The sequence below is a fragment of the Streptopelia decaocto genome, assembly GCF_964273445.1.
Source record: "Streptopelia decaocto genome assembly, chromosome: 6".
NCBI lineage: Eukaryota > Metazoa > Chordata > Aves > Columbiformes > Columbidae > Streptopelia > Streptopelia decaocto.
In genome coordinates this window covers 43,864,394-43,884,249 of record NC_138660.1, presented here as the reverse complement: position 1 = coordinate 43,884,249, position 19,856 = coordinate 43,864,394, and the positions used below count along the sequence as shown (strand labels likewise).

Below are 19,856 nucleotides of genomic sequence, written 5' to 3'. Positions count from 1 at the left end.
TCTGCCCTTTTCCTTGATACAGGGGGAATGATCTAGCAACAAGTGCCTTAGCAGAATTAGCTCTGTTGACGTGTTTTCTGGTAAAACGTGTCCCAGAATTATTACCTTGATCCCCCTGGGAAGGCATATTTGTCCATATGAACAAATCGGCCTTATTTGGACTTGAGCATGTCCTGGTCCAAATAAATACAGTGAGGAAAAGAACTGCTATAGCATTTTCATCAGCTAGCCAGCTATTTCAGTAGAGCAAGAAACATTCAGGTACATGAGGATTTTGGTAGTGTTCCGGACACAAGATTCTGTTTGGATTTTTATTTTTAACTTTGAGAGTTACAATTCTAGAAAAGCTGTACAGAAATCAGAAAAACACAGAGTAATAAATACAGTCAAAGCATTGTTTGCAGGGACACTTACCATTCACATAGAGAACAACAGAACTCCTATTACGTCCTGCAACAAATGTATATTCTCCAGCATCAGAGTAAGTGGTTTCAAATATGGTCATTCGATGAACTCTCCTTTCCACCACGTAACTGTATCTTTCCTCATATTGGAAGTTGATCTCAATACCGTCCTTGTACCACTGTGGTTCAACATCATCTTCGTTGACTTCAAATTCAATTTCAGCTCTTTGTCTCTCAATTACCTTTGAACAAGTAGAATAAATATTAGAAAAGAAGCCTCTATTTATACAGATGGTCCCACATTCCAGTTTCCTAGAAGAAGGTCCTGACCTTTTTACATATTTTTGTGTTATGACTCTTGCTGATTAGATATTGTTGGTCTTCCTTTGCATTATTCGTTGAGTGACAAAGTTATGAAATATTTATTATAGGCCATACCTGAATATCTTTACGGGCAGTTCTGATACGAATGTCACGACCTTCCACTATCAAATTGGCACTGGATGTGTTTCCACCTGCTACTACAGTGTACTGGCCAGCATCAGACATTCTTGTGGAAGCAATGATGAGACGATGGACATACTTCTCTCTCTGAATTTTCATCCTAAGCAAATCAGAAAAGCAAATGATCAAGTTACTTCTTGAGGGAAAATATGTAACAAAAGTGAATATGGTGTAGAAGCAATAATTTACCTGTCGCCAATCTGGAGTTCTTGTCCATCCTTCATCCACTGGACCTGAATGTCAGGTTCTGAAACTTCACATTCAAAAATAGCCCTCTTCTTCTCCACAACCTTGATGTCTTTAATATGCTTCCTAAATTCAATGTGACGAGCTAGGGCACAAAAAAGTAGAATGAGTACCATGACGATATTTAAGCCACTAAAAGTAACTAAATATAGAAATCAAGAGGGCAAATACCTTCCACATATAAAGTAGCTGACGAAGCTGCCTTTCCAGCAACAAAAGTGTATTCTGCAGCATCACCAAAATGCACATTCCTTATGGAGAGGGAGTGTGTGAGCTTCTTTGTTCGTATCTGGCATTTATCAGTCGATTTTATTTCTACCCCATTCTTTAGCCATTTATATGAGATACCTTCATAGTTAACAGTAACTTCAAAAGTTATTGTATCTTTCTCTTCAGCATTGATGTCTTTTAGCATGGAAGTAATAAGGATGGCTAAAAGAAAAGAAATGGACACGGTTTGGGGTTTTTTGTTCTGTTTTGCTTTATTTTAAACACATATTAACTAGATCAGAGATGGTTGAAATTCTTTAAGACAGATTCTGATTTTTGGTAATATTAAAAGGAAGGTTCTGTGTCCAGAATCAATACTACAATTAAATTTCCCAAAACTTCTGAATGACATCAGAATCCAAATTCTGTCTCCTATGGCAACTTGCCATTTAGGCATGTTGGTCTAAACAGAAGAAGCCAAGATCTGACTTTCAAGTTCACAGCTTCTAGATCTCTTTTAAAAATGTAACTGAGGCTGTCTAGGGTTATTTGAAAACAACTCTACAACAGTGCAGGTTTTCTCTGAGTGGCACCAAGTGCATGTATTAACACAAACTCTGTTATTGGTAACTGTAAAATATTCTGGTCCATTTCAGTTTTACATACGTTTTACAGTCAGAGTTGCACTGACTCTGTCATTTCCACAGACAAACGTGTATTCTGCAGAATCTTCACTGCTTGTGTTCATGATGTTGAGCTGATGGAGTTTCCCTTGGACCACTATTTTGAACTTTTCACTCATTTCAATCTCCACACCATTTTTCAGCCAGACAGCAGGCACATTGAAATGAGAAACTTCACATTGAAAAGAGGCAGTTTTGGTCTCAGGGATCTCAATATTTTTCATGGTCTTTGTGATGTGTAGGGCTGAAAGGAGTTAAAAAAAAGACAAAAGAAAATATTTTTTTTCAAGTCAGTGTGTGTGGAAGACTGCAAACAAACAAACAAACAAGGGTAACAGGCTACAAAGTGTTAGGTCAAGTTGTTCAATATGATGTGGTGTAGCAATTAATATAATTACTTTATTAAAAACTTACAGTACTTACTTTCCACAAACAGTTTTGCTTTACACTCAATTTGACCAACAAGAGCTGTGTATTCCCCAGCATCAGCAGGAGATATGTTATGCAGCATAAGCTTGTGAACTTTCCTTTGAGAGATCATCTTGTATTTATCACTTTGTTTAAGCTCAACATTTTTGTGGAACCATCGGACTGGTACAGTATCATGGGATACACTCAGTTCAAAGGAGACAACAGCATTTTCCAAAGCAGTCACATCCTTTGGCTTTTTGATGATCTTAACAGCTTGAGGAAACAAATGAGCAAGATTCAGCAGTGTGTTTGATTTGAATCTCAAACCACACATTAAAGCACGTATTCAAACCAGATTGACTTACTCTCCACATGAAGTCTGGCATTTGCTCCTATCTTTCCAAGCTTAAAGCTATAAACAGACTCATCAGTGATAACACAGTGTTTGATTTTCAGTGTGTGAACAGTTCCTTTCACTGAGATTTCATATTTGTCATTTGATTCAAGTTCAACACCATTTTTGATCCACAGAGCTCCTTTCACATCTGCGTGGGTCAGTTCTACACTGAAAACTGCCTCCTGTGTTTCTGTCACAGTCAAGTTCTTCAGTGTCTTCTTTATCTTAACAGCTAGGAAAAAAAAAAATTTACAAAACAGAGCAAAATTAAAAATTAATAGTAAATATAATAACCTTAATAAAACTGAATCATGGCGCTTCATTTTAAAATCTGGTATGTATGTTCTGATTTATATGGTTTCCACCAAAGTGGTATGCTCAGAAAACAAAAAGAAACATTTACTTGTGGCGTCCATGAGAAATGGATTTTTTTTTATTTAATATGTTTACTACACAACTAGCAAAGGGTGAATTTCGATCTGATAGCCAGTGCCTTGAATAAAATGTGTTTTTATTAAAATACCATACTAAATTCCAAATCAGTCGACTCCAAAATGCAGTATGTTTGCTACCTCAGAAAGCGTCTCATAATATAAAAACATTTTCGAAAAATGAAACAAACTATGCTTGCATTTTAGGGCCTGATCGAAGACACAGTGAGTGATGTTGGACTGAGTCTTAAAGACATCAGTTAGTTATATAAAAATACTGACCTTCGACCTTCAGTTTGGCAGATGTCTTTGAGCTTGCTATTTCATAGCTATATTCGCCCATATCATCCAGTTTTGTGACAGGGATATTGAGCCTTCTCTTTGCACCATCAGATTCAGCACGGTACTGATCTGTCATAGCTAACGGTCTTCCATTTTTGAGCCACTGGCCCTCTGATTCTGGATTTGCCACCTCACATTCAAAAACTGCTGTCTGGGATTCAGCCACAGTCAGGTCACTGAGAGGCTTTGAAATGGCTCCACCTGTTGAGAAGCAAAAGCACGTGGTTTTGTTGTGTTGCTGTTCAACTTTCCCTCATACAGAAATGCAACCACATGAAAAGTTGATATTGGAATTCTTTCCCCTAATTTGCATTATGAGTTCTGTGAAAAATCAAGAACACAATGTGACCTGAACGTCACAAAAAGATGCTTCTTACTTCTATCCTAGTTATTATTTTACAAAATACAGTATATTGAGCATTGTTTTTAAAGCACAGTGAAATAAAAATCTTGGACTTTAACCCTACTAACCTGCTACTATAAGCTTTCCAGATGTTTTCTTCTCTCCAGCATAAAATACATATTCTCCTTCATCATCTTTCATCATCTTCACCACTGTCAATTTATATATTTTGCCATGTGCTTCAATTTTATATTTAGGACCAGCCTTGATTTCTTGGCCTTTGAAATGCCAAATTACATCAATCCCTGAATGGGAGAGCTCGACCTCAAAGGATACATTCTGTGTTTCAGTGCAGGTGATGTCATGAAGACCTCTAATAATCTCAATTTCTACAAAAAGAAATGTGACAAATATATCAGTTGCTTTCACAGTTTTGTATTTAAAGAAGTAATTTCACAAAGGACTGTGCATCTTAAAGGAAACCTACTTTCAACTGTGACATTGCAGCTTGTTTCAACTTTGCCAACCATCAGCTTAAAACGTCCTTCATCTGATGCGTGGGTTCTGGTAAGTACTAGCCTCTGTTTAGTGCCTTTACATACAGCTTGTACACGTTCATCAGGCTTTATCTGATGATCGTTTAGGTACCACTTAGACGAAGACACATCAGGTGCTGAAACTTTGCATTCGAGGATAGCTTTTGTTCCTTCAACTACGTGAACATCTTTTAGAGGCACCACTATTTCTACACCTGTGAAGTTAAAAAATATTCATTGTGAAAAAAACTATGCCTTTAAGAAGTAATCCTTAAGGATCCAAAAATCAAACACTCCTTCAAAATCATGATAATGACTTACTGTACACTGTGATCTTTCCAGTGGTTGACAGTTCAAGATCGGGAACACTAAAAGAATAAGTTCCACTATCTTCCTTTGTTGCATCTTCTATCAGCAACATGTGTGACTGTTTATCCAACACAATGTGAATACGATCACTTGATTGAATTTCATGACCATCTTTCATCCAGACACCTTCCACGTTTTCTAGGGAGACTTTAACTTCAAGTTGTACAATATCTCCCTCACAAACTTTTTGATCAGTAAGTCCTTGAAGAATAGCCATGGGACGAGCTGTGGAATGAAATGAACTTAATTAATCCTCATAGCAGACAATCAGAATATTGAATATCAAGGCAATATGGCATACAGTAATATAGCTATAATGTATGCTATAATATAGAAAATTATAATATAGAGACAATATAAGTATTAGAAATGCTTACGTTTCATCTTCAGTTTGCAGTGAGTCCTTTTTCCATGAACAACAAAGCTATACTCTCCTTGATCATCTTTATTAACATCTCTAATAGTGAGGATTTGGCGACCACGGCGGGATGCAATCACGTATTTATGATTAGAGGCCAGTTCAACATCGCCATGATACCATTTCCCCTCCACGTCTTCTCGGGAAATCTCACATTCAAGTTCACCTGAGAAGGATTCTGGTACTTCAACATCCTCAAGTTCTTTAATGAACTCAACCACAGCACCTACAGTCAAAAGTAATTACATTAATGAATAAGCTTGATTAGATATCCATGATGAAAAATTTCTTATTAAATGAGCCTAAGGAAATTAAAATATATACGTGGTGTAACCATTTTACGTAAATATAGATGCAAACTTTCATACTGGATTCTGAGAACATGAAGGCAGCTGGAACACTCCTTAGTATGTTAGACATCAGTTTAAACTCTCTTATTTCTTCCTGAAGCCAATTTCACTTCAGCAGTACTGCATGGTGCTAAGTTTCATACTGCTTACCTTCAACAGTAAGTTTTGCAGTAGTTTTGATAGATTCGTCTTCTACCAGTGCACAGCTGTAGTCATCAGCATCAGACGTTTCAATTGCTAGTACAGAAAGAAAATGAGCCTTTCTGTCTGAGTGCATCCTGTATTTGTCTCCAGAATGAATCTCAATTCCATCCTTAAACCATTTCACTTTGACAAAGGGTTCTGATGTTTCACATTCAAATGTTGCCATGGAGTCTCTCTCTTTAGCAACAACATCTTGTAACTTCTGGGTGAAGTTGATTAACTGCTTGGCTGTAAAACAATATGCAATGAATCAACAGTGCACTGGCCATACAGACTTGACACACTATGATAAAAGTAAGAGAATTTAATTTACCTTGTACTAACAGGAAAGCATGGCTTGAAGTTTCACCAGCTATATTGACTGCTTTCACCATGATGCTGGCAGAATCATCAGAAGTCACATCTCTGATGACTAATTCGCAAACATTATCTTCAGGCCAGTACCAATACACACGATCAGTCCTTTCAATCTGCACACCATTTTTGAACCACTGGCACTCTGGGTCTGGTTTTCCCACCACTCTCACACGGAAGTGTGCATCTGTCCCCTGGGCTACAGTCTGGCTTTGAATTCGTTCAAATATCTTGGGAGCCTCCATGCTTGGACTAAGCTCAACCTTCTCTGGTTTGAATGCTGGAATGGTGATTTTGCCTTCAGGAGGAAGTGCCTTCTTCTCTTCCTCTGGGATCTCTTTGGTCCAGTGAAGAAGTTCTTCTTTTGTCTTTTTTAACAGTTCTTCATATGATTCATCTTTTTTGCGAGACTTAAGTTCTACAGCAGTGATGGCTTCATAATAGCCCTCTTCTGTTCTACGCTTGAATTTACTACGCAGCTCTTCAGATTCCTCTGAAAGCTTCTCATGAGTGATTCTTTCAGCCCTTTTCAGTTTCACCACTTCTTTGGTTGTTGTCTCTGCAGGTTTGTCTACCTTCTGTACCTCAAAGAGAAGTTTTCCAGGCTCTGTCACTACAGGCTCATGTTTGGGTTCAGGAGCACGACGAAGAACAGATCTGAAGTCTTCCCTCTGCTGGATCTCGAGTCTCACCTTATGTTCAATAAAGCCTTCTGGATTCTCTGCAGTGACTTTCACCTCTCCTGTGTCATATGATTTGCAGTCCACAATATCCAGGTAGTAGATTCCATCGTAACGGAGTCTAAACCTTTTGCTCTTACGGATGAGCTGCCCATTGAGGTACCAGTTGACCTTGGGCAAAGGATAGCCAGTCACACGGCAGCGGAATCGTGCTGTTTCACCTTCCAGAACTCTTGCAGGTTCTGGAACCAAAACAAGTTCTGGTTTTTGTTTTTCCTTTTGGTCCAGTGCAACTGCAGGAAGAGCACCCTCATGGGCCATTCTTTCTAACTCTTCAATTCGCTGCAGTCCTCTTCTGCCTTCTGGCAACTGGGATTCTTCCACAAGGCTTTTCTCATCCTTCACAATCAGAGTAGCAGATGTATGGTCTGTACCGTATTTGTTAGTTGCCCTGCAAGTGATCACTCCACTATCTCTGGAATAGGCTACTCCATAGTCAAGGCTACAGTACCCAAACTCATTGATCATGCGGAGTCTGTTAGCTGCTTCCAAGGGTTTGCCATCATGCAACCACTCCACCACCATGGTTGGGTCACCAATTGGTGTAAGCCTGCACTCAAAGTGAGCTGGTCCAAATTGCTTGAGCCTTAAAGATGTAAGCTTCTTCTTAAAAAACGGTTTCTGTTGCTTTTCTTTGTCATAGAGATCTCCTTCCTCCCATTGCTCTTGGCCATAACGCAAATGGAGAGGCTCTAACTCTGGTGCTGCAATCTCCTTGGCTTTGTAAGTTCCTTTTGGAATTATTAATCTCCTTTCTGGTTCAGGTTCTGCATGTTCAACTTCAACATTTACTTTGCACCGAGTAGTGTCCCGCCCAGCTTTATTGATAGCAGTAGCAGTATACCATGCAGCATCTTGCCTGGCAGTAGATTCAATTTTAAGGGCAGCTGCCCCTTTGGTTCCCTCAATCCTGAAATATTAAAACAATTGTTTAAAACTTTTTTGTACTTCTCCAAAATTTGGTCAAATCCTCCAAAGGCAAATCTCTGGAGCAATTAGACATGTTGTGTATGTTTATTCATGTTTATGAGTGCAGTGCCTAAGAATCAAACAGGTAAGGATAATAAAAAGAAGTCCTGAATTCAACAGCCGTTTTGCCCACTGAGGACTTAAAAATCAGAGACAGATACAGGTTCCCTAAACCTCTGCTCTAAAAGCATTGGCTTTGCAGAATACAAAATACACCAATACACAAGCTGGACAAATGGAGTGAGTCCTACAAGATATTTTAGATCTCTTAGCCTTACTGCAATGCAAAAGCTGTTAGTAGCTTCAGTAGCCATTGGACTAAGAACTTCTATGGAAGCAAGGGTATTCAGCACACTGTAGGAGACACTTTGCAGGATGGTGATTGTTAGCTCCTTACTATTTAAACAAAATAAAAATGCTTACTTTATTTGGGGGTATTTATGAGGTACAATGATGTCACTGTTCTTCAGCCACACAATGTCAGGATTAGGGTTACCAGTAGCTTTCACTGCCATCTTCAGTTTAGAGCCCTCCTTTACGCTAACATTTTTCAGCCTTTCCACAAAGTGTGGTCTGACTAGGTCTTCCTTAGCTGAAAGAGCAAGGGTAAGTTATCACAAGAGGAAATTACATAACCATGTTTTTTACTAAGAAACACTCTTCAGCCTCCTAAAACTAACACACACAGCAGATACCTTCCACAGTCAGTGTCATTGAGACTGACGCTTTGCCTGCTCTATTCTGAGCAATTACAGCCCATTCGCCAGAGTCATCAGGCATAGCAGGAACAATGATCAATGACTGGGTGCCATCTTCTTTAATCACTATTTTATGAGTGTAGTCATTAACCACTTGCTGACCTGCAGATATATATGAAAAAAAAAAAAAAAGAGAGAAGTTGCACTCAAAACAGCATCTCAACAAGATGTAAAATGTACGTAAGATTTTTTTTTAAGATTATTCGTTGATTAAAATGAGACTGATGTACCATTATGGAACCAGTATGTCTCTGGCATAGGTCTGCCAACAACTTTTAAGTCAAATCTTGCTGTCTGCCCCTGTGAACATTTAAATGATGTAGGTTTCAGCACAAAAACTGGCTTATATAGTCTCTCCAGTTGTCCTTCATCAGTTTCATCTAATCTGCGGGCAGGAGAACGAGAAGGAGAACTGCGAGCAGGAGATCGGCTTGGAGAACGTGGAGAAATAGACCTGGAAGGAAAAGATAAGGTATGTGTGTAAAACAACATCACATAGCAGTGGGCAGGCATGACAAACAGAGTTCAACTTTTGCCTTTAGCATAATTTATTTTAAAGAGGTTAACCAATTTTTCTATGCGAGAAATTATGACAAAAATAATTTTTATTTGTAGTCAATTTTCTTCAAGTTTTTAACAGCAATTTGTGTAGCTGAATAGTGTTAGGACATACCACAGTCAGGGAAATTTTTGAGTTTTTGATACTGTACAGATATGGATGCAATCGTGTGTATGTTTGTGCATGTGTGTGTATGTATACAGAGACAACACAGTACATGACAGCAGTGAACTTTTTTCTGTCGTAGAAATACAGCTATTTCAAGGGTGGCAGTAAGAGTTACACACAGTACTAAAACCTCAAGTGCAGAAGATTTTTTTTTTCAAAACCAAGTACTTTAAGAAATATATATGGTTGCTGAGGTTGTAAATCTGATACTGCAGCTGGATATGCTATGTGAATGCCGGTTTTCTGAAAACTGCACTGCTCATTAAGAAGGCTAATCAGACAAAGATTTGGCACATAAATCAATATAAGCCATCAAAACAGCATTTAGAACTTCTCCAGAGGTATGCAAGCTCCAATAACTTAAGCTGTTTAGCTGCTGTGTAGTGAGTTTTTGGACTGGAGCAGAAATTTATATATTACTGGGTACCTACCAGTACCTATTTTGGACTGGAGCAGAAATTTATATATTACTGGGTACCTACCTGTATCTTCTCATAACTTCTGGTCCTGGCATATAACCTGGAGTTGCTGTGGGTGCAACTGGCTCAACATACAGTTTTGCTGAGCAAATGGCATTTCCTTTCATATTACTGGCAAAGACAGTATAAATTCCTTCATCTTCAGGTAAAACAACAGGCAAACGCAGACTGGCACTGCCATCTTGCAGAACTTCAATGTGGTAGTGCTCTCCATGCCTTATGCGCTTACCATCTTTGTACCATGCAATCTGCATGGAAAGAAACAGTAGAATGTTATGTGAGTTCTTCTAAAAACAACGACCCAATAATGACGCATGCATACAACATATTACAGCTTCCTATTTTTCAGCTGATGAATTGTCACAGCCCATATATGTGCTAACATTAACATTTTTACTTCACACAAATAAGACTAAAGTAACATGCTTTCGCAGCCCAAAACACAAGTTTTGGAGCTAGAAACAAACGTAAAGTCCATGTTGACAAAGAGCAAAGTGATCTAGACTGGACTTGCTACTGTGTACCCACTTGTGTGGGTTAACTCGGAGATACTCAGAAGACCAATTTAACTGGTAAATCTGGCTTAGCTCTGAATGGGCTAACCAACCTGACACTATTCTATTAAGGGACAAAACGAAAATTCAAAATATCATGAAAGACTGGGATATGTCTGACAATGAGATGCTAAGGGATTTTTCAAGTAGAGCAGTGGATAGTTTTTGAAATAGATTGATGTCATATAGGTTTGGGGTACCTTTGGCAATGGATATCCAGTTGTCTTGCAATGGAAAGTAACTCCTGTCCCTTCAAAGGTTCTGTAGTTCTTTAATCTTAAATCAAATCCTGCTTCTATAGCTTCAGATTCAGAAATATCAACCATCATCACCTCTCCGTCTTCTTCAAGAAGTTCATCTAAGGTGGTCTTAATAATTCTGAGTTCAATTTCCTTGATAAGTCTTTCTTCGAAAGAAGAAATATGAAATTCCTATACAGAAAAGCAAACCCATTAGTTCTGTGTGCCAGATAATGACCTTCTGAAAAAGTGATTTGTACTGGTATAATGTCAATATACAAAATTAGTATGGAGTGGCAGACATACCTCATCTTCTACGAAAGTTCTGACCATCACTGTATCTTTTGCCATTTTCTTCCTAATTAGGGCTTGTTCTTTTTCATATTCTTTTTCAAAGTCACCATATGAAATAGCTGGGGCTCCCTCAGCCACTTTAGGTTCCTGTACATATGCAGTCACCTGAGTTTGGTACATCATTTCTTGTTGCGATTTTATGTAGGCTTCATAATCAGCTAAGAATTAAGAACACATTAATTTTGATAAGCTTTCATGGTTTTCCATGGACTCAATAGAGAAAACAAGGTTTTTTACTGTTTTTTTACTAGTTTTGGTGATTCAAGCAGAATTTCTGTCTGTTTAGCCAATAAAATACAAACAGCAACAAAATCCAAAGACTGATGCCCTGAGATGAGCCTTACAAACAGGTAAAAGGTTTTCTGTGCTATTTAAGTGTTCTAGTTCTCAAAGTGAAAGCACTCGTAGAGACTATTTTACAATTTATTCACAGCAGCTCTGTCTCCTGCAAACTTTCATGCATTTTCACCAGGACAAAAGAAAAAAAATAAAGTTAGCTTCTTTCTCTCTAATAGAACAACCTGTTAATTGACTAAGCTTGTTTCACCACATCACTCTCTGGATGTCTTATGTTATATAGACCGTTATGGATGTCAAAAGAAGAACATACCTACAGCTATAAATCCTAGCAAGGAATATAAGTCTTTCAAAAACCTGATGTCAAATACTCTGTCTAGCAGAAATAGAGCTATCAGATCTCCCTTTATGTTTCCTGAATTGACCAAACTAAGCTGCAAAGAATTTGCAATAACTTTTTTTTTCCCTTTAAAAGTTAATTTTAAGAAATATTTTTCCCATTTCTTTAAACTACAATGTACCTTCTTCTAGTAAGGAGACCGTTGCAGAAGCTTCTCCATATTTATTTCTAACAATAATAGTGTATTCTCCGGCATCATCGGCAAAAGTCATGGAAATTTCAAGTTTGCATTCCCCGGTTTCTCTTTTGTAACTCACTTTGTATCTGTAGAAAACATAATAGTACAATTTCTCTATAATTCCAACAAACAGACTTTTTAGTGAATTTCCTTGTAGTTATACAATTAATCAGAATAATTCCTAACTTGTACAAGACAAAAAAAAAAAAAGAGAAACTTTTGCAAGCAATTCTCACTCCATGAATCATCAGAACAGCATAGGGAAAGTAACCAGGCTGAAACTAGAGTAGTTTCTAGAAACTAGTAGTTCTTTAATCTTAAAGTAGTTTCTAGAAACTCTTTTGTCACTAAAATAAATGGGATGCAAACAGCATTACTGGAATACCAGAGATCTGCCTACCAGACACAATAAAATGGTACATGCTGTATGCACAGTTTGTCCTAAAACGGTCATTATAGCATGATACATTTAAAAAATTATACAAACGCTTTGTTTCTCTGCTAGGAAGTGTGTTGCTTTCTACAGACGTTCACATAGACAGAATGCAAACATTGCACAGACAGAATAAAATAAACACAAAACTTTGTCCTGATTTGTTTTTAAGGATATGTAGCATTTCTCATTTTATGATCTTTCAAGTATTTATATTTTAAACGTCATCAGCCTTTAAACGTCATCAGTCTCACATTAAGACATTATTCTATTTTTCCATTTCAAAAATGAAATTTCACAGAAATTGGTGACACTATTTGGCTCAGTGTCAGGGATTCAAAATTATGACTCTGTCAAATATTCTTAAAAACTATGTTTAAATAGTTTCTGTGCATTGTATTCAAAGTACCTGTAGCCAGTCGTTAGAGGAACTCCACCTTTTTTCCAGTAGACATGTGGCTTTGGGTTGCCCCCTACTTGGCATTCAAAAATAATGCTCCCACCTTCAATTAATTTATGTACCATAGGTTTTCTTATGAAGAAAGGAGGTACGGGTTCTCCTGATACTTCCTCTGCTGCAGTAGAGACATCTTCCATTACAATGTCCTTTGTCTCCACATAGCTGAAATAAGAGTCCAGTGCAGGTAAGTGAGCTGATGTCTGAACTGCTCATAAACAGAGTGCAAGAAACACTAATGACCACAGTAAGAGCAATCTAAGAAAGCAAATTTACCGTTTCTCTTCTGCAACAACCTTCTCAGAAATGGTTTCTTGAGTCTCAATTTCCTCTGAAACTGCAAGGCAAATATGACATAGTAAATTTTAAAATACCTTAGTTGAGCTTAAGCAGTGAGTTTAGTTGATGCAAAGAGGGAGAAGGTTAAGTAGTTAGTTGTCTCAGAGAGCCAGGTACTTCCACTGAGGAAGCAAGTTAAGAGACTACATCAGCCTGTAATTGCTCTTTTACTCATATTCTTACATCCCTGTTACCTAACAGCCCTGGAATACAATTCAAGACATATACTCAGGAGTTGACAAAATGCCTAAGTTGCATTACAAGTAATATGCAGTTAACAAAATTATAATCTTCCTACAGTGATAAACAGCACTTACCTTTCACGTGTAAGTGGCAAGATGTGCTGACACTGCCAGCTTCATTGGTAGCAGTGCAGGTAAATCTTCCACTGTCTTCTGCAAAGGCTTCACGAATCACAAGGCGAGCAAGCCCTGCTTTGAAAGTGATCTGGAAGTCCATTGAACTCTCAATCTTGTAGTCTTCCCTGTACCACGTCACAGTGGGCTCAGGATGACCAGAGATATAGCACTCCAGAGTGACAGACTCGCCTTCAGTCACAGTCTTATTTTTGAGGCCCTGTATGACAAAAAGCATCACTCAGTAACTACTTTCCCCACCGAACAGACATTTAAATAACAAAAACCTATTTGAATGGAAAATTTTATGTTTACTTCAAAACAGTGTTTTGTTCAGCAGTGTATTCAGAAAAAAAAAAAAAAAAAAAAAAAAAAAAAAAAAAAAAAAAGAGGTGTTTTCCAAAGGGAAGTCTTTGAAACTGGATTCAGGATCTCTGAACAACACTGTTATTAAAAAAGAAAATGCAAAGGTAGGTTGATGTTTATGCAGTTCTTTATGAGAAATTGCTTCACTGCAGCAAAGGTCAACCTACTATGTGATATGATTGTGAATAATCACCCCCATAGCAGGTACTCAGAATAGTTTGTACAGAGATAAATCAAATGGCTAAGTCTAATACAGATTCTAAACAAAATAAATAAAGCCAAACTTTCATGGTCAGGTTTTCAAAGATAAAAGTTAGAATACAAAACAGGTAAAAACATAGTGCAACTCCCCTAATCTATGTACAAAGTACTTACTGAGACTAAGGTAGGTGGCGTAGCAGGGATTTCTGCAGGCACAGGAACTTTGGCAGTTTCTGTCACCTAGGTTGTTTAAATGACAGTTAGTAAACACCTAACAAAGCCAAGGACATAAACAGCAGAATTTAGATAAGATAATAAATTAGGTAAAGAGAACTCTTTGCTTGTCATAGGTAAATATTAGGTCCTTAGAAGTATTTGTGTAAAACAACAAAGATAGAAGTCAGCAGAATGCTGTAAAAGTGGAAAGTTGCAATGAGGAAACAGCTGACAAGTGAAGCTATGCTATGTTTGTAAGATGAACATCAGTCAAAGTGATAGAAATTTGCTCAATAACATACCTTTGCTTCAACTTCTTTCTTAAACACCACGTGTTCTTCCCGCACTGCTTCACCTTTAATGCTTACACCTGTCTCTGCTTTAGTCTCAACATCATAGTGACTTTTATAGGTTTCAGCAGCCTCTCCAAAGGGAAACTGTGGAGGAGCAACTGGCTCTGCTTTTGTCCTGACTTCATGTGGCTTTAGCTGAGGTGGTTTCACGGGCTTGGTGATCTTTTGTGCAGCAGAAGTAGCTGATAATTCTTTTTCCAGAGTAGCCATGGCAGATCCAGCTATTGAAACCTAGGGAACAGAAAAGAAAGAGTTACAGCTTTGTTGTTCTCTTGTTTTCAGAGGAGACAGAACATTTCTTGAGCAGATTGCATATGTGCCAGTTGCTTCCAAAGCTATATATACAAAAGTGACTTCTAGATTGCAGTAGTAGAATACCAGAGATATAATAACTGAATATTATTTTTGATGTTGCTAACATTCAATTTTTTTTACTTTAGAATTTGATCTTTAAGTGATCAAGAAGCTCTTAAGTGCAACATGAGAACTGTCCTCCAAATTTATTCACTTGATGCCTTAGGTTTCAATTTATTTAGTCTGCAATAAACAATACTACTAACTAGATAACTCTCAGCAATTAAAATAACTGAAAAGATTTCAAAATGTTATTGTAGGCATAATAACTTTGGTAAACATATATGTCTTTAAAGAGAGAAATATTTTAGGTAATTTTTATAGTAATTATGTTTGAGGGGAAAACCAGTTCAGGTGAAGAGAGAAAGTATCCTTGAATGAGAAAATTAATTAAATGGTAACTTATAATATTATGTGAAGGAGCTGAATGGAGGAATGGAAAAAATAACATTAAAAATGGATTGTGTCATATTATGCAGTCTAAATTTTCTTTTTCAAAAAATAGCTTAGCATGTAGTATTCTGCAAGGAAGAAAGAAGCACTGTTCCCAACCCACTAGTGAACTGATGCACATAAAAAGATCGAAAAGCGATAATTCTGCTCTTTAAAAAACATTAAGTTGCATGATAAATGTTTACAATTTCACTGTTTTACAAAGTATTGAAGCTGCATCCTTAAACAGATTAAAAGGTTGTTTAAAAAACAAATAATTACAAATCACATTTTAGCAGTTCATGTGTCTGTTTACAGCACTGCTCCTTCTTAGGCAAAGCCAACAAAAACAACTCTAGAGAGCATGCAACTCTTCTTGGGAAAGCAAATACTGGAGCAGGAGGGAAAGCCAAATAGAATGGATGATCTGCTGGTTATTATAAATGAGTATGCTGTTCTTATTGGATACAGTTTTTACTTCTTACCTCATATGTATGATCTGGTTTAGGAACAGCAATTTTAGAGACTGTGAAGTGAGGACTTGCTGTGCGGGGTCGTGGATGTTCAACATGAATTGTTTTCTCAGTCTTGGTTTCTGCTGCTCTTCTTATCTACATAAAGCAATGAAAAAAGTTTTTGAGAATGTGATGCATTTCACCAAACTGAAACAGATTTCACTTGGACATAGTTTTTTGGAAAATAATGCAATATAAACTGAGTCTAACCTCTGTGGATATATGAACTTCCTTCTTTTCAGCAGCTGGGACATGTTTCTCAGGAGGAACATAGACAGTTTTAACTTCTTTAGTGACAACATGACGTTCTGCTGGGGCCTCGGCAACGTGCTCTGTTACAGCGTGCTCTTTATAGCCGTATTCCAAAGTTTTCTGCTTTACATACGCTTCATCTACTTGTTCTGGTTCCCAGGGTGATCGAACACGTGCCTGATCAACTGCTGCAACAACTGTAGCTACAGCTTCAGCCTTTATTCCAGCTTCAGTCTACAGATAACATTGGTGGAATTTATACAATTAGTCATCATGTTAAAGGTTTGCATATCCAGCAAAGACTTATAAATAAAATGTTCAGTAATGTGTATTCCAGACAGAGAGACAGTGGATAGATATGCAAAAGTAATAACGTAAACATCAAATGTGTTCACCTATAAACACGCTTCAAGAGTCAGTATGTTCAAATACGGAGATATTTTTTCTAAGCTCTAAGTACGCATATTCAGAACATCTCTATGCTTGTGTGCTTCATATATATCAATAATTTTATGCAAGCCCACTTACAATACTTTATAGTCACATTTATGGGTCCTTGTCTAAGCATACGGCAGGTATGTATATGTGCACATAATTTTAAAGTCAGTATGTTCATCAGCTCCATATAAATGTCAGATGTTACTAAAAATGTAGAGAATGTATCCAGCATCTGATGTGAATGTATTTGCTAAGGAATATAACCACAATTTTTTTTATCACAGGCATATGTTAATTTGGTGCTAATCTATTTGAAATTATTTACAAAAGGAAAACTGAGCTTTCTGAGGAACTGTAAATAATGCATTTGTATCAGGACTTCTATTTGTTTGTAATAACTGATAAATACTATCAACTTCTATGTTATCAGTGTCCCACAGTTTATCAGGATCCTCCTAGTTTTTATTATTACTGTCATAGCTGATCTGGATGTAGCAACAGAGCATATGAAATGTATTCCTTGTAGATGGGAAATAACCTAATAGATCATTTCATGCCGATTTAAAAATCATTTTCACCTTAAACTAAAATAACTTAAGGAAGGCCAAAATGTAATTGTTTACAGAGATTTGAGGTTATTTTTAAAGTAGTGTTCAGGTAACATGGACCTCGTATTCAGCATCTCCTGATTTCAAAATCATTGTTTATAGCAACTTGAATTTGGCCCTAAATTTACCTAATCTAAGAAATAACTGTACCCTCTTAGCAGTCTGACTCCTCTGGCTAAATTTTATATGCTATGCACTTTTAATTATATTTTATAAAAGTACTTCATTAATGTGCCATACTGTTTCTTACAAAGCAGGTAGATAGACTTTAAATAAAAGCTGTTGGCAATGAGGCTCTTCTTTCACATACTGGGACAAAGTAGCATCAACAAGTGTCTGATTGTCAGAAGTAATAAACCAGACAGACTTGAATGGATGTTAAAGTTTGTATTGTACAAATAACAACACAATTCAAACCTTAATAGAGATTGTTTTACCTGACAACTATAAAATCGCAAGGAACCATCTTGTAGAAAAAAAGGATTGCAGAGTCAGAAATTTAAACTAGTAAACCTTACTTGAAAGTCATTGGTAAGGAGTGGGCTTTCACAGAGAAATCCCACTGTAGTCTTAAAAGTGGCATTTCTTAACAGGGCAAGACATAAACATCTTTATTTCTAGAAACTTAATCACACTGACTCTGCTACTCAACAATCATCCCACTGATCAAGTATGTTATCAGGAACTAATTTGGGGACATTCTATTGTACCCAAGTAGCTCTTAAGAGGTTAGGTTTGCAGATAAAACAAATTTTAACAGTGCATTCCACATCTGCAACAGCTATATTCACCTGATCATAAGCTAGATGAATTTGTTCTCGCTTGGCTGCAATTTCTTCTCTAGTTCTGGACACTGTGACTGGTGCTTTGGTTTTATCAGTGGCAATTATTTTCGGAACTACAGTAGTTTTCTTAGCTTCCTTTTTAATCTAATTATTATGGCAGAAATAAAAGCTTCAGTTACATATGATCTTCAAAAAAATTTGAACGTCAGAAAAGCATTTTGGAATGGGAACAGGGAAGGAGAATTAAGGGGTTAGATCTTTGTGCACAGCACACAGCTCTGTATTATATGTACACTGATAAGTATTGTTACACCCTCAGACCTATTTAAATAAAAGTAAAGATTTATTTTTAAAAAAGTTAAAATGCATTTCAGGAGTCACTCAGTCCATCCCCAAAGGTCAGTCAGAAGAGAATTATGGGCATCCTATTAATGAAGACAGTTAGGAGAAAAAGATCAGATGTGGAATAATATAATCTAATTAATAGTATTTCTAAAAGCTTGTGAGTGAAATAAATCTTAGAAAAAATGAGCTGGAAATGTATGGTTAGTATTTTTTGAGGGACACATAAGGTTTCTAAAGAAGGAGGATAAAAACCAAGTATGCTTGCAATAGTGCTGTTCACCTTTTCATGGGTTATGCTCACTTGTTCCTGTTTGGTAGCAATTCCTTCTTTACTTTTCGATACTATGACCGGCGGTTTAGGTTTATCAGTGGTAATTACTACCTTAGGTACAGAAGGTTTCATATCTTCCTTTCTTATCTAGTTTTTATGGTAAAGAAAAATAATAGTAATCAATTATGCCTGTTGTCAAAATTACACAGCTTTTCAGGAAAGTGGGATAAGGTTTCAGAATGTATATCAATAAAAGACCTGAGAAATTAAATAATTCCTTTGAACAGATCAACCTGTCTTATATGCTAGCTGAACAAAGGGCCTTCAAAGTCATTAACATATTGCATTAATCTGTGTGCGAATTAGAGAGGAATCTTCCTACTTCCTAGTTAACTGTGATATATCATTGTTATGTTTGGAAGAAACTGTTTGCATAAAAAATGAGTATAACTGACTTAATGTTTACTCCAACCAGTAGATGGAACTATTTCATTGCTTACTCCAACAAACAATGGTTCCACAATATGGTCTACCAGATGCATTCAGTGCTCACACAAACATGAACTTAATTGCATCAAACTCCACATGTTAATATCATATAATGAGAGATAATCTTTACAATTTATCTTCAGAAATCTACTTTTAGACAAAAAGCAAAGGTCATTAAGCATCAGATGAAATTCTGAGTACCCTGGCAATAAAAGCCACAATGCTCAAAGGACCTGCAGGAAGGGCAGCCGCACTCTTCCTCCGTAGACAGAGATGCCACACAGTCAGTAGTACTGGACTGCAATGTTTGGCTTATATCTGGAGTACCTTGCTTTATAAAGTTTTCATTTTGTCATCTTCTCTTCATAGAGAAGCAAAGATATGTAGCACACTTGATGAAGAATGACGTTTTATAAATCAACTAGCCTATAATAATGAGCTAAACATCTGTAACATTTATTTACCGTTTCATGAGCAACGTGCACTTGCTCATGTCTAGTAGATATTTCTTCTCTAGCTCTTGATATTCGTTCCTGTTCTTTGGCTTTGTCTGTGGCGATTATTACTGTGGGTACTGGAGTTTTCTCTGGTTCTTTTCTTATCTGGATGTTTACAAATAAAGAAGTTTAAATTACATATTGTTTAAAAAGACAAGGTATGTGATTTTTGATACATTTGGAAAAGAGGATACAAACAAAAGGAAGGAAAATGTCGAACTCTGAATTTCAAAATAATCTGGTCTGGAAGCA

The 19,856-nt window shown here is 36.9% G+C and overlaps 1 protein-coding gene across 6 annotated transcripts in view; it reads right to left on the bottom strand.

The window, feature by feature from the left end:
• The window catches only part of LOC309441494 (titin-like), a 242,725-nt gene that overhangs the window by 208,370 nt on the left and 14,499 nt on the right, over positions 1-19,856 (bottom strand). For all 6 annotated transcript variants that reach the window (XM_082056179.1, XM_082056180.1, XM_082056181.1 and 3 more), the window contains exons 10-40: positions 19,572-19,709; positions 18,628-18,765; positions 18,009-18,146; positions 16,130-16,405; positions 15,890-16,015; positions 14,568-14,849; positions 14,224-14,289; positions 13,444-13,702; positions 13,064-13,124; positions 12,740-12,952; positions 11,841-11,983; positions 10,975-11,180; positions 10,630-10,860; positions 9,879-10,123; positions 8,900-9,123; positions 8,607-8,771; positions 8,335-8,503; positions 6,162-7,852; positions 5,795-6,076; positions 5,254-5,520; positions 4,829-5,101; positions 4,459-4,722; positions 4,100-4,360; positions 3,569-3,829; positions 2,824-3,087; positions 2,471-2,731; positions 2,031-2,291; positions 1,326-1,586; positions 1,098-1,239; positions 843-1,008; positions 415-646 (exon numbers count right to left, since the gene is read on the bottom strand). In XM_082056179.1, the coding sequence (XP_081912305.1) occupies positions 415-646; positions 843-1,008; positions 1,098-1,239; positions 1,326-1,586; positions 2,031-2,291; positions 2,471-2,731; positions 2,824-3,087; positions 3,569-3,829; positions 4,100-4,360; positions 4,459-4,722; positions 4,829-5,101; positions 5,254-5,520; positions 5,795-6,076; positions 6,162-7,852; positions 8,335-8,503; positions 8,607-8,771; positions 8,900-9,123; positions 9,879-10,123; positions 10,630-10,860; positions 10,975-11,180; positions 11,841-11,983; positions 12,740-12,952; positions 13,064-13,124; positions 13,444-13,702; positions 14,224-14,289; positions 14,568-14,849; positions 15,890-16,015; positions 16,130-16,405; positions 18,009-18,146; positions 18,628-18,765; positions 19,572-19,709 (7,966 nt within the window). The remainder of the gene's footprint in view (positions 1-414; positions 647-842; positions 1,009-1,097; positions 1,240-1,325; positions 1,587-2,030; positions 2,292-2,470; positions 2,732-2,823; positions 3,088-3,568; positions 3,830-4,099; positions 4,361-4,458; positions 4,723-4,828; positions 5,102-5,253; positions 5,521-5,794; positions 6,077-6,161; positions 7,853-8,334; positions 8,504-8,606; positions 8,772-8,899; positions 9,124-9,878; positions 10,124-10,629; positions 10,861-10,974; positions 11,181-11,840; positions 11,984-12,739; positions 12,953-13,063; positions 13,125-13,443; positions 13,703-14,223; positions 14,290-14,567; positions 14,850-15,889; positions 16,016-16,129; positions 16,406-18,008; positions 18,147-18,627; positions 18,766-19,571; positions 19,710-19,856) is intronic.